At 47.6% G+C, this 12975-nt stretch overlaps 1 protein-coding gene across 3 annotated transcripts in view; it reads right to left on the reverse strand.

Moving 5' to 3' along the window:
* Positions 1–10443, reverse strand: part of LOC115458921 (ATP-binding cassette sub-family A member 9-like) — a 193450-nt gene extending 183007 nt beyond the window's left edge. For 2 of the 3 annotated variants that reach the window (XR_003940171.1, XM_030188774.1), the window contains exons 1-2: positions 10406–10443; positions 3701–3807 (exon numbers count right to left, since the gene is read on the reverse strand). Coding sequence is in view for 2 of the 3 variants with exons in the window: in XM_030188774.1 (XP_030044634.1) it covers positions 3701–3805 (105 nt within the window). In the remaining variant the exon portion in view is untranslated. Of the gene's footprint in view, positions 1–3700; positions 3808–5131; positions 5236–10405 lie in introns of those variants that run through there. The other variant, XM_030188775.1, reaches the window with a different exon arrangement.
* Between the last annotated feature and the right edge of the window lie 2532 nt (positions 10444–12975).

Genomic DNA, 12975 nt, shown 5'->3' on the forward strand with positions numbered 1-12975 from the left:
TTGCAGATACATCTAGTGCTTATATACGTCATTGCCACCAATCATTGGAATATATATGCCTGAATGCTAGGCACTATTCTGTAACCAGGGCACACAAGTTGCTTTCTGCACAACTGCCAGGGAGGTGTAAATGTGGGCAGGGTATGGGCACGTCATGGCATGTCACTAAACGAGTCCAAAGAGAACAGCAGAGGTGGTCAAGGAAAGAAGGAAACAACCGGAAAGTCACAACCAGACTTCTATTGAAGAACTAGTAAAAAAGGTCCGTTTCTGACACAAATGAAACAGGTGCTAGCAAGCTTTTCATCGGAGTGTGTATGTTTGAGAGAGTGTGTGTGAGAGTGACTGTGTGAGAGAGAGAGTGAATGTGCGAGTGTGTGTGCGCGACAGAGAGAGAGAGTGAGTTTGGGTGCGAGTGTTCCAGGGTCCCCCCTAGTTCCAGGGTCCTCTCTCCCTCCTTCCCTCCCTCCCTCCCTCCTCCCTCCCAGTTCCAGGGTCCCTCCCTCCCAGTTCCAGGGGCATCATCCCTCTCTTCCTCCCTCCCTCCCTTCCAGTTCCAGGCCCCCTCCCTCCGATTTTTAAGAGTCATCTTCACTTACCAAGTCAGGGTTATGGCAGCAGCCAGCAGTGGTAAAACACATGCAGGCTCAGCCCTTCTCTCTCTTTCTCAGCTGTGGTCCTGCCCTTGCGGAAACAGGAAATGAGGGCGGGACCACAGCTGAGAGAGAGAATGGCTACGGTGATGTCAGTGGTGATGTCAGCCTGCGCTACGGAGCCTAGCAAACCAACTCCAAAGAAGTCACGAACACAGGCAGCCAGATCCATAGAACGTTGGAGATGAGAATTATTATATAGGATGAGCCTACTTGGCCAAGTTTTGGGGCTAGCCTTTATTAGGGGTCGTCACAATCTTTAATGTTAGCCCAATCGAGTGCAAATCCATAAAAGAATCTCCTTCTGGCATGGACAATCTATCATGCTACAGCAGTGTGTGTGTGTGATGTTACTTTTCATATCACACTACCAAAATCCATCTCTTCCATTATGAATTCACTGTAGAACCCTTTTCACTCTATCATCTCCTGCATAGACTACCACAGCCTGCTCCTCACCGATTCCCTACTCAACTATCTTTCTCTCTTACACGTTTTTCAATGTTCACTGCATGACTTTATCTTCCTCAAATGCCAGCATGAGCATATAGCCTTAATTCTCAGGTCCCTACATTGGTTTCCTGTTTGCTCTTACTTCTTGTACTTGCCTACAACTTGGGGTCTTTACTGCATCTTCTGATGATCTTCCCTTTCTAATCTCTCATAATATCTCTTCTCATCAACTCCATTTCTCAACTCAGCTATTCTTATCTGTGCTCTTCCCTTCCATTGCCAACTCATAGTAACATAGTAGATGACGGCAGAAAAAGACCTGCACGGTCCATCCAGTCTGCCCAACAAGACAACTCATATGTGCTACTTTTGTGTATACCCTACTTTGATTTGTACCTGTGGTCTTCAGGGCACAGACCGTATAAGTCTGCCCAGCACTAGCCCCGCCTCCCAACCACCGGCTCTGGCACAGACCGTATAAGTCTGCCCAGCACTATCCCCGCCTCCCACCACCGGCTCTGGCACAGACCGTATAAGTCTGCCCAGCACTATCCCCGCCTCCCAACCACCAGCCCCGCCTCCCACCACCGGCTCTGGCACAGACCGTATAAGTCTGCTCAGCGCTATCTCTGCCTCCCAACCTCTAGTCCCGCCTCCCACCACTGGCTCTGGCACAGACCGTATAAGTCTGCCCCGCACTATCCCCGCCTCCCAACCTCCAGCCCCGCCTCCCACCACCGGCTCTGCTATCCAATCTCGGTTAAGCTCCTGAGGATCCTTTCCTTCTGAACAGGATTCCTTTGTTTATCCCACGCATGTTTGAATTCCGTTACCGTTTTCCTCTCCACCACCTCCCGCGGGAGGGCATTCCAAGCATCCACCACTCTCTCCGTGAAGAAATACTTCCTGACATTTTTCTTGAGTCTGCCCCCCTTCAATCTCATTTCATGTCCTCTCGTTCTACCGCCTTCGTATCTCCGGAAAAGGTTCGTTTGCGGATTAATACCTTTCAAATATTTGAACGTCTGTATCATATCCTGACTGTACTTTCCACCTTGATGCATCCTATGCTTAGAACAGCCTGAGCTGGTGTATCCTGCTCTCTCTAGTCACATTCAAGCCCTACCTAAGGTCTCATGATGTAATGGCTGGTTAGGAAGTCGTGTGCATGCTGGGGAAACCCTTCCTCTGCAAGTGCTGATGTCACCTACTTACATCTTACTAATTCTGTGATATAAGGTGTATCTCTGTTGCTATTTCCCCGGATATATGGCTTTTGAGAATTGCCCTCTAAATAAAAATGTTAATATGTCTATCATTAAATGCTTACAGTTCGCCTTTCCACTGAATAAAAATTGGCAATACATGGTATTTATATGGTATTAAACAATGGTCCAGTGGTTTCTTCCACAGTTCACACTCTTCATATCATTAAAGCAAGGCTAATTCATTTTTTGATATAGCCAAAAGTAAATCTTTCATCTTCTTGGCTTGGAATTTGGCCAGCTAGCATTGAGCATCGAGATATTTATTCTGTATTCTGCAAAACGTTAAGTCCATTGTTTCACATAACGATAATTATTCCCTATAAATAACGCATACTGTATCCCAGCTAAAATGTGCAGAAAATTCATTATGACAAGATCCTTCAGTTTCGGAGAATGACGTAACAAAGCCGGATTGATTCTTTGCTAATCAAATGATTCTAAACCAATTCTTATCACTGAAAGAGCAAAGCAGTAATCAGGCAGTACTACAAACCTGCTCCATGGGGGACATTTTTCTTTCTTTTTTTTTTAACATCAAACTTCCTTCTTTCACACTCTGCATTGTAAGCTGTGCATTACTCACCTGTAAAGTTTGAATTGTAAGGGAAAGAGGGGGGGGGGGGGAAGGGAATGGGACGATATACTTCCTTTCTGTGGGTTTTTTTTTGCAACTACATTCAAAGTGGTTTATATAGTATACTAGTAAACAAAGGCCCGTTTCTGAGAGCAATGAAACGGGCGCTAGCAAGGGTTTCATGGCTGCATGGGTCGTCGCGGTTTTACCTGGTTCGTGGCGTGCACCGCTGAAGTTTCCGTTGTAGCTCTGTGTGGGTGGCGGTTTTCATGCGCGAGGGCGGAGCAGAGCTACAGTGTGGAAATCCGGAGTTTGTGGCCTGAGTAGAACATTGGAGGTGAGAATCGGCTCCGCCCTCAACGTCATAACGTTTGACGCGAGGGCGGGGCCCAGAGACTGTGATCTTCGAGGCTTCAGAGCTTCGAACATACGAACCTTGGCTTCAGTGACGTCAGCAGACAATAGAACGTTGAGGGTGAGTTTTATATATATAGGTACTTATTTGTACGTGGAGCAATGGAGGGTTAAGTGACAAGGAGCTGCACTGTAAGCTGTGCATTACTCATCTGTAAACTGTGCATTACTACCTGTAAACATTGCACTGTAAGCTGTACATTACTCACCTGTAAACTTTGCATTGTAAACTGTGCATTACTCACCTGTAAACTTTGCATTACTACCTGTAAACATTGCATTGTAAGCTGTACATTACTCACCTGTAAACTTTGCATTGTAAACTGTGCATTACTCACATGTAAACTCCGCAGTTTCATCCGCCATTTTACCAGGATATTCTTCCAGAGCAGAGCTGCAGTCTGCTGGCACACGCTCGGCTTTCGGTGGTGTTCTTGAACCATTCCTAGAATCAAGAGAATAACAATATGCGAGAAGGGGTCACGGAAAGGAACCAAGAATGATTAGTTTCAGCGTGCTTGTCTGACATTGCTGCCTGGATGTCTCAACGCCACCTGAAATTAAATATGACCAAAACCGAGCTTCTCATTTTCCCCCCCGAACCCACCTCCCCGCTCCCCCCGTTTTCTATTTCTGTTGATGGTTCTCTCATTCTCCCTGTCTCCTCAGCTCGAAACCTTGGGGTCATCTTTGACTCTTCTCTCCTTCTCTGCTCATATCCAGCAGACCGCCAAGACCTGTCGTTTCTTTCTTTACAACATCCGTAAAATCCGCCCCTTTCTTTCCGAGCACTCTACCAAAACCCTCATCCACACCCTTGTCACCTCTCGTTTAGACTACTGCAATCTGCTTCTTGCTGGCCTCCCACTTAGTCACCTCTCCCCTCTCCAGTCGGTTCAAAACTCTGCTGCCCGTCTCATCTTCCGCCAGGGTCGCTTTACTCATACTACCCCTCTCCTCAAGACCCTTCACTGGCTCCCTATCCGTTTTCGCATCCTGTTCAAACTTCTTCTACTAACCTATAAATGTATTCACTCTGCTGCTCCCCAGTATCTCTCCACACTCGTCCTTCCCTACACCCCTTCCCGTGCACTCCGCTCCATGGATAAATCCTTTTTATCTGTTCCCTTCTCCACTACTGCCAACTCCAGACTTCGCGCCTTCTGTCTCGCTGCACCCTACGCCTGGAATAAACTTCCTGAGCCCCTACGTCTTGCCCCATCCTTGGCCACCTTTAAATCTAGACTGAAAGCCCACCTCTTTAACATTGCTTTTGACTCGTAACCACTTGTAACCCCTCGCCTCCACCTACCCTCCTCTCTTCCTTCCCGTTCACATTAATTGATTTGATTTGCTTACTTTATTTATTTTTTGTCTATTAGATTGTAAGCTCTTTGAGCAGGGACTGTCTTTCTTCTATGTTTGTGCAGCGCTGCGTACGCCTTGTAGCGCTATAGAAATGCTAAATAGTAGTAGTAGTAGTAGTAGTAGTAGTCTCTTGTAACCAGAGCTAATAGTGTGATGTCATAATGCCTCAGTCCACCAATAAGAGCCAACCTCATCAGTGATGTCACAATGGCTTGATTGTCCTATACTTGGCTCACTTTTATTACATAGCTCTTTGAGCAGGGACTGTCTTTCTTCTATGTTTGTGCAGCGCTGCGTATGCCTTGTAGCGCTATAGAAATGCTAAATAGTAGTAGTAAGGGGTCACGGAAAGGAACCAAGAATGATTAGCAAAATAAGTACATTTAAAACAAGGTTCATGCCAGGTTTTTCAAAAGGGAGTTTCTAGTAGATTTCCCCTGTTTCTGAACCAGCTTCAGTATGCTTCACAGGGCTCTGCCAAAGTATGTACCCCAGGTCTTTTACTGCTCTGGTTTGACTTAAGTTAGGCCTCCAAATTTCAATAGGGACAGTTTAAGCTGCTTGTGAGAAGGCAAAGTTGAACGCCTGCAGGGACCTGAGGAAGTAGAAAAAGGAAACCGGGGGTGGATTTTAGCTCCAGATGTTCAAGAGCTGGAAAAAAAGTAAGAAAGAAGAAGACGAGAAGAATAAGAAAGAATCCATAGACAACAAACAGGAGAATTTTTCTTGTCAAAACAGAATCAGATTGAGAGCTGAAAAGTACTTATTTGGATAAAGTATTAATTTGAGAGTTCAATGCCTCCCAGTCTCTCTTGGTTTCCCATTCCATTCTGCTCTGCCTAAATGAACTGGGGTGAAAGTCCTGCGTAAACAATAGAAGCACTTTGATGTAACGGCTTGACTGAAAGCAAATAGATTTGGAACGAACAGTCCTTTGACCTTAGCTATCGATCCATGGTTACACAGAAAATGACAGCACATAAAGACCAAAACAGCCCGTCCAATCTGTCCACCAACAATTTCAGTAATTTGGGTACATAGGTACATAAGTACATAAGTAATGCCATACTGGGAAAAGACCAAGGGTCCATCGAGCCCAGCATCCTGTCCACGACAGCGGCCAATCCAGGCCAAGGGCACCTGGCAAGCTTCCCAAACGTACAAACATTCTATACAATCAAGCCATTGTGACATCACTAATGAGGTTGGCTCTTATTGGTGGAATGAGCCACTATGACATCACAATAGGTTAAATCACTGCTCTATGTAATAAAAGTGAGCCAAGTAGAGGACATAAGTACATAAGTAATGCCACACTGGGAAAAGACCAAGGGTCCATCGAGCCCAGCATCCTGTCCACGACAGCGGCCAATCCAGGCCAAGGGCACCTGGCGAGCTTCCCAAACGTACAAACAATCTATACATGTTATTCCCCTTTCCTTTATATTCTCCACCTAACCTTGTCATGTAGTTTATTCATTTTATTTATTGGGATTTATGTACCACCTTTATGAAGAATTTCACCCAGTTTAACATAAAACTTACAATTTTGTTAACAGCATAACAATAGTAAAATAACCAAGAATAAACATAAATACAATAAATGAGGTAAACTTGAAAACAGTAAATTGAAACCTAATAATAGAACTACCGTGAAACAGTATTAAAAAATTACACATTTAACAGCACTGGAATTCAAATACCAGAGATATAATACAATGTTAGCATAATATTAATGATGCAGCTAATAATCAGTAGAACATTCAACTAGCATAGATATGATGCTAAAAATGTTCTACAATACAACTTAACAATATCAAAGGGAAACTGGTTCCATTCATTCACTGTACTTATAAATACAGAACACAGCAATCAGTCTGCAAGTCAGAGTTCTTCAGTTAAAGGAGGAAAACGCCTCAAAAACAAGCCCCTCCCACAGATATAAATGGGGTGAAGGCTACCAATTCATCATCACAGGCGTTTCTACAAACCCCCTTATTTTAAAACATTTTTTTGAAAAGTTCTTTTTCTTAATGCTCAATAACAAACCCGCTCTGCCGAGTAAGCTGTACAAAACTTATTTTTACTTAGCTTCGGCTAACTGCAGGCTTTCTCCTCCCAGGCCGTGATTCAACTGTGGTCAACGGGTCCCGTTTCACATTCCGCTGCTTCAGGACCACAGCTGTTCAATCACCCAGCTCATCGGTCATAAATCAATCCGTTCAAAAATGCCGATGGTAGCATGAAGGCCCTCATCTAGGATGAGTCTAAGGTATTTGAAGGAAGTGACAGGTGTAATCAGTCTATCAGTGGATTTACTTTGGGAATAAGGGAGCAACCAGTGATCCAACTTGAAACCGTCTTATTAGGATTTAGAACAAGATGGTGCTATGCCAACCAGTTAGCGACTTCCCCTAGGCAGTCTTGTAAAAGTACATGAGTAATGCCATACTGGGACAAGACCAAAGGTCCATCGAGCCCAGCATCTTGTCCCCGACAGCGGCCAATCCAGGTCAAGGGCACCTGGCAAGGTACCCAAACGTACAAACATTTTATACAAGTTATTCCCGAAATTGAGGATTTTTCCCAAGTCCATTTAGTAGCGGTCTATGGACTTGTCCTTTAGGAAACCATCCAACCCCTTTTAAACTCTGCCAAGCTAACTGCCTTCACCACGTTCTCCGGCAACGAATTCCAGAGTTTAATTATGCGTTGGGTGAAGAAAAATTTCTCCTATTTGTTTTAAATTTACTACACTGTAGTTTCATCGCATGCCCCCTAGTCTTAGTATTTTTGGAAAGCGTGAACAGACGCTTCACATCCACCTGTTCCACTCCACTCATTATTTTATATACCTCTACCGTCTCTTCTCCAAGCTGAAAAGCCCTAGCCTCCTTAGTCTTTCCTCATAGGAAAGTCATCCCATCCCCGCTGTCATTTTTGTCGCCCTTCGCTGCACCTTTTCCAGTTCTACTATATCGTTCTTGAGATGCGGCGACCAGAATTGATAAATTAATGGCCTGTGGGTCAGTGTAGTGTCTTAGTAGGAAATCGTCCATATAAGAGTACGAGCCAATTACAAGGGATTGAATGAGTAACGCTAATGAGCTAACAAATTAAAGAGACAGGGTGACAGAACTGAGCCCTGAGGAACCCCACAGGTGAGCGAGTGTGAGGCAGAAGTGGAAGTGCCTTGGACGACTGCAAAAGCACGGTGGCCCAGAAAGGAAGTAAACCACTTACGAACTGTACCCGAAATGCCTAAAGAGGTCAGATGCTGTAATAGAAGAGTACGGTGAATGAGATCAAACGCAGTTGAAAGATCTACAAACACCACCAGTGCAATCTTACATCATTCTAAATTACTACAGAGTTCACTTAGCAAAGCAATGATTGCGGTCTTTGTACTATACCCTTGTCTAAAGCCTGATTGGCAAGAATGTAAGGCATTAAATGATTCGGTGTATGACTGCAGTTGTAGAACTAATAAGTTGGAGATGGGACGGTAATTATTAAGTTGTAATGAATCTGAGTTTACAGAGTGGTTTAATTAAGGCATGTTTTAGTGGCGATGGCACTAAACGTAGAGAAAGACCGTTGGAAACCATGAAGAAAGGAAGTAACCCAAGTGATGGTTGAGTTAACCAACCAGTTGGTAATGGATCTAAGTAACAAATATTTATGCGTAATCAGGATAATAACCTGTTTAAAGAATCAAGCGATGGAGTCTCAAACGTAGACCAAGACACGAAGTTAACTTGCGGTGAAGAAGCAAGCGATAGGGAAACAGGGGATGAAGGAAGGTTCTGCAGAGGTGGAAAGATATCTTGTAACTTCTGAATCTTATTTGAAAAACGTGTGGCCAAATTTTCAGAAGTGAGATGAATAGTAGGAGAGTTTTTAAGAGGCAGAGAAACCAGATGGGTAAATGTCGCAAAAAGTTGTTAGTGGAGTTAGACACTAGTTGGATTTATGTAGAATAATAACGTCTTTTTTTTGTTAGCAACTCAGATTTGGGCATTGTAGTATTGTTGAGTTTGCATAGGTTGAGGGCATCAGTTGACTTATTCTTGTTTTTATGCCAAAGGTGTTCAGCTTACATAAAGACACGCCTGTATGATACCAAGGCTGAGATTTCTTGTTCCTCCCCTATACATAGGTTAAAGGACCATCTGATCAAAGACTCCTAACAGAGCAGAATTCCAGATTGAGGCTTTTCCTCCACTGCACCCTAAATGATCACACCAGCCACACAAATCTTGCTACAGCCCTGGACATCAGTGAATTTTGGCTGTAACTCAGCAGGATCTGTGAAGCGTCTTTAAGAAGACGCATAGGTGCCCTATATCTGTTTCTAAACTAGCCAACTACGTAGACTTCCAACCTAGGTGACCCATTATAAAATTATCTTTTACAAGTCTATCTGAGGGAATGGTCAGATTTGTATGCATTTCAGATAAGCAATAAAAGTTTGGAATGAGGGGATATTCTATAAACCAAACTGCATTTTCTTTCTTTCTAAGGTGACCCTTTCCCCTGACTCAGCTTACGTAACCAAACTGCATGTCATAAATTTGCTATAACACAAATGAACCTCTTAACTGTACCATAATTTCATCTTCCTATTTTTTTTTTTCAGATTCATAACCTCTAGATTCTACTGTTTCTCAACTTCCTTTATAAATATTCTACAGAAACTGAATATCAACAATGATGTGTAAAAATGTCTTCTCCCTAGATTATCACCCCCACCCCCAGTACTCACTGGCTCATTCCTGTAGTCTAATTCAGCACTCATTGCTCTCTCCTCAACTCCACCCCTGGCAGCCTGGGGTGGGTTGACACTTTACAAGTGCCCATCCAGGAGGAAAACAGCTTATCACTCCCCAAACTCCTGGGGCCCACAATTAACATAGTAACATAGTAGATGACGGCAGAAAAAGACCTGCACGGTTCATCCAGTCTGCTGAGGTGGAAGGAGGTGTTTCAGAGAGCTCTGCAGACTTCCAGTGGGAGGAGAGTGAGGCCTAACTCCCTCCCCAAGGATGTGGAGGGCCTCTGGGGAGCGTTCCCCAGGACAGGCCCAGGCCATGGGGCCTCTTGGGCTCAGGGACCAGAGGGTCAGGAAAAGCGGTCCCCTCCCTTGAGGTGCCGCAGGGAGGAGGGAAAGGAGCCCTGTGGATAGAAGAAGGCCAGACTCCAAGGGAGGAAGCCGGACTGGTACCCCCATCGCGGCCGCACGACGTCCAGCAGGTGAGGGGGGGAGAGAGCTGGCGGAGGCCCTAGAGAAGAGCTGGTCTGAGAAGAAAAGAGTGGTAATGGAGATCTGTCAAGAGGCCCTGCCGGAGGTGGAGGAGGAAGGCAGTGAGGATAGTGACGATTTAGAGGAGGAAGAGCTTGTGGACTACTGCCAGGATCCAGAGGACCCGGCCAGTGGCATAATTAAAATGGTGAAGAGAATTAAAAGTACGGAGAAGGAGGTGGTGGACCTGGGGAAGCGAGTCAAAATGGCAAAAGCCCTGAGCAGGCTGGCCCCAGCAGAGTCAGCCTCGGTACAGTGGAAGCAACAAACAGAGCAGGAAGGAATCAGCCCAGGCTTTGGACCCCAGAACATTGAAGCATCAGGGGAGCTGCCAGGAACTAGCACCCAAAATACATTGAAATTCATGCAATACCTTGCTAGTCAGTCGGGGCCTCTGCAGGCAGCTTCTGGAGTAAGCAGGACTGAAGGTGGGGCTGTGGAAGCCTCATTGAGAGCACCTGAGTGCGGGAGAGCAGAACAGGAAAAAAACTTTAACACTAAGACTTTTCACATTGTTGAAACAGAGGCTGGAATTTCAGGAGAGAAACCTTTTTCCACAGAAGTGGTGGTGGAAGTTGAAACAGAGAACTTACCTGGAGAAGAGGAGGTTATCCTGTTCCCATTGCCTGTAGTAGGAGCAGACGGCAAGGAAAAAATGCCTACCTCAGCACAGCCTGGGAGGCCTCACCCACAAAGCTCTGAGGAGCAGGATGTTCCAGCTAATCAGCCTGCAGCAGGGCTGAAAGTGGAGATGTTCCAGCAGGGAGCTGCCTCTCAAAGGAGAATGCAAGAAGAAAGGCAGGTGAAGACAAGGAGTGGTTTTCGATAGAGAAAGCACAGGAGGCCACACAGTGTTCCCCACAAAAAGGTTCAGAATGGCAAGGAACTGCGCTGCCGGGTGGCAGGATGCCACGCCCGCCCAGCACATTGGAGCAGGAGGCGCCAGCCAATCGGGCTGGAGGAGCAGGGATGGCCGCAGAGGAGAATGCTACAGCGCAGGAGGATTCCCCACGTTTGGGAGAGCGAGTGGTGCTGGAGTGCAGGAAGCCACTCTTACTTGGCAAAACGGCAGAGCAGGAAGTCCCAACGAAGCAGGACGCCAGAGGGGAGACCAGTTCCCAGGAAAACAGCGGGCCCGCACATGGAAAGCTGGAGCAGCACATTGCAAGAAGGGACCCAGCACAGAGAGCAGGTTCCGGGGGGGGAAGGAGGGGGGGAGGAGCGGGAGGTGTTTGCCAGAAGGAAACTTGACTGGTACCTTTGACTTTGCAGTTGGCCAGGCTGCGGGGGTGCGAGCCAGGGGGGAGTGTTCGGGCCGGGAGGGGAGGGTTGGCTCGGTGGGCGGGGGAGGGGGTCAGGGGCATTGGGAGGGGAACAAGTATTTAGGGGAACCTGCTCTCACTGTCTCTAGCGAACGTGTTGAAGGGGACAATGGCAGGTTTTTTGCTGCAGGGGAAATGGTACAGAAGGGACACTGTGAAGGCAGGGGATGTGCAAAGTCTGCTGATAGAAGGGAGAGAAGGGAGGGAGGCTGAGAGGGGAGGCAAGAGAGAGAGGGGGGGTACGGCGCAGCAGGAGCAGGGGGGGTCTCAGTGCCGGAGATGGAGGAGGGGGACGGTGGGGGGGTGCTCCTTCCTTTGCGGCGGTAGTAGGAGGGGTGGGCGCAGGGGGAATGGGGGGGGGGGCAGGAAGCATTGGGGAAGGATGGGGGGAGGGTGGGGGGGCCAGGTTCCCAAAAGGAGGAATGTGATTCAGTTAAGGTGGGTGGGGGAGGGGGGGATGCCAAGTAGGGATGAGGCCCTGAAGTTGGTCCTGGGTTTAGGATTTCTCCCAGAGGACCTCTATGCCTGTATCCACCCGGTGAATATCCCAGAATATGATGTTAGTTTTCTGACCCAGCGAGGCATGGAGGTCTTCTGGGAGAAATACGAGGGGGTAAGGGGGGAAAGGGGATCGGAGAACTTTAGGGCCATACCGATCAGCAGACCTGACCTGGTGCAGGTAACCCTGCTGGTCCTGAAATGAATCCATCTCAGGGGCGGACCTGGCCTTCTGGCTACAGCGGTACGCAGAATTGCGTACCCCCCTTGTCCAAACTCCCTGACCCCAGTAGGGTGTGGGCGGGAGGATGGTGTGCGCAGGTTAGGCTGAAGCAGGCAGGGCACGTGACCTAGCACATTCCCTCCGCGGCGTTCATTGGCAGGGATCGGATCCTCTGCTTTTACAAGGGCAGCCGCGGCAAATGTCACAAGTGCGGGTCATTCAGACATTTTAGTATGTCGTGCCCAGTAAGGCAGTGTGGGAAGTGCGGGTCTAAGGAGCATCCTACGGAGTCTTGTGCATCTATCCGGTGTAATTTGTGTGGGGGTCTGGGGCATGCATTCAGAGCTTGCCCTTGGGCCTCCCATAACGGGGGAGAGGAGGACATGGGAGGGGGCGGTCCAGTTCAGAGGGAGAGGGGGGGAGTGAATGTAGGGCAAGATCAGGTTCCCGGGGTGGGGGGGAAAGGAGCTGCGGAGAGACAGGGAGTGGGAGGGGGGAAGGGTTGGGGAAGGGCGGAAGCGGCAGGACGGGGCAGATGAGGGTTGGACGTGGGTGTCAAAAAAACAACGGAAGGTGACGGGGTAAGGGAGGAAGGGGGAGGGGAGGCAGGAATGGGGATAGAAGTAGAGAACAGATTTAGGGGATTGGAAGATGAGGGAGGGGGTGACGAACTGGCAGGAGAGGAAGGAGAGGATGGGGTGAGCCGGCAGGATGGGTTGGAAAGCATGGCAGATGCTGGAAAGGGAACAGCGGGGTAAAAGGAGAAGAAGAAGAGGGAGAAGGTTTTGAGGGACGAAGAGGAGGAAATGGTAGTGGAGGGGTCGGGAGGTGGGGGGCAGATTGGGGGGGGGGCTGAAGGGAGGGTGGGGGAGAAAAGGAGGGTAGGACAGGAGGCAGGGA

This window comes from Microcaecilia unicolor, unplaced genomic scaffold (assembly GCF_901765095.1).
Source record: "Microcaecilia unicolor unplaced genomic scaffold, aMicUni1.1, whole genome shotgun sequence".
NCBI classification, from domain to species: domain Eukaryota; kingdom Metazoa; phylum Chordata; class Amphibia; order Gymnophiona; family Siphonopidae; genus Microcaecilia; species Microcaecilia unicolor.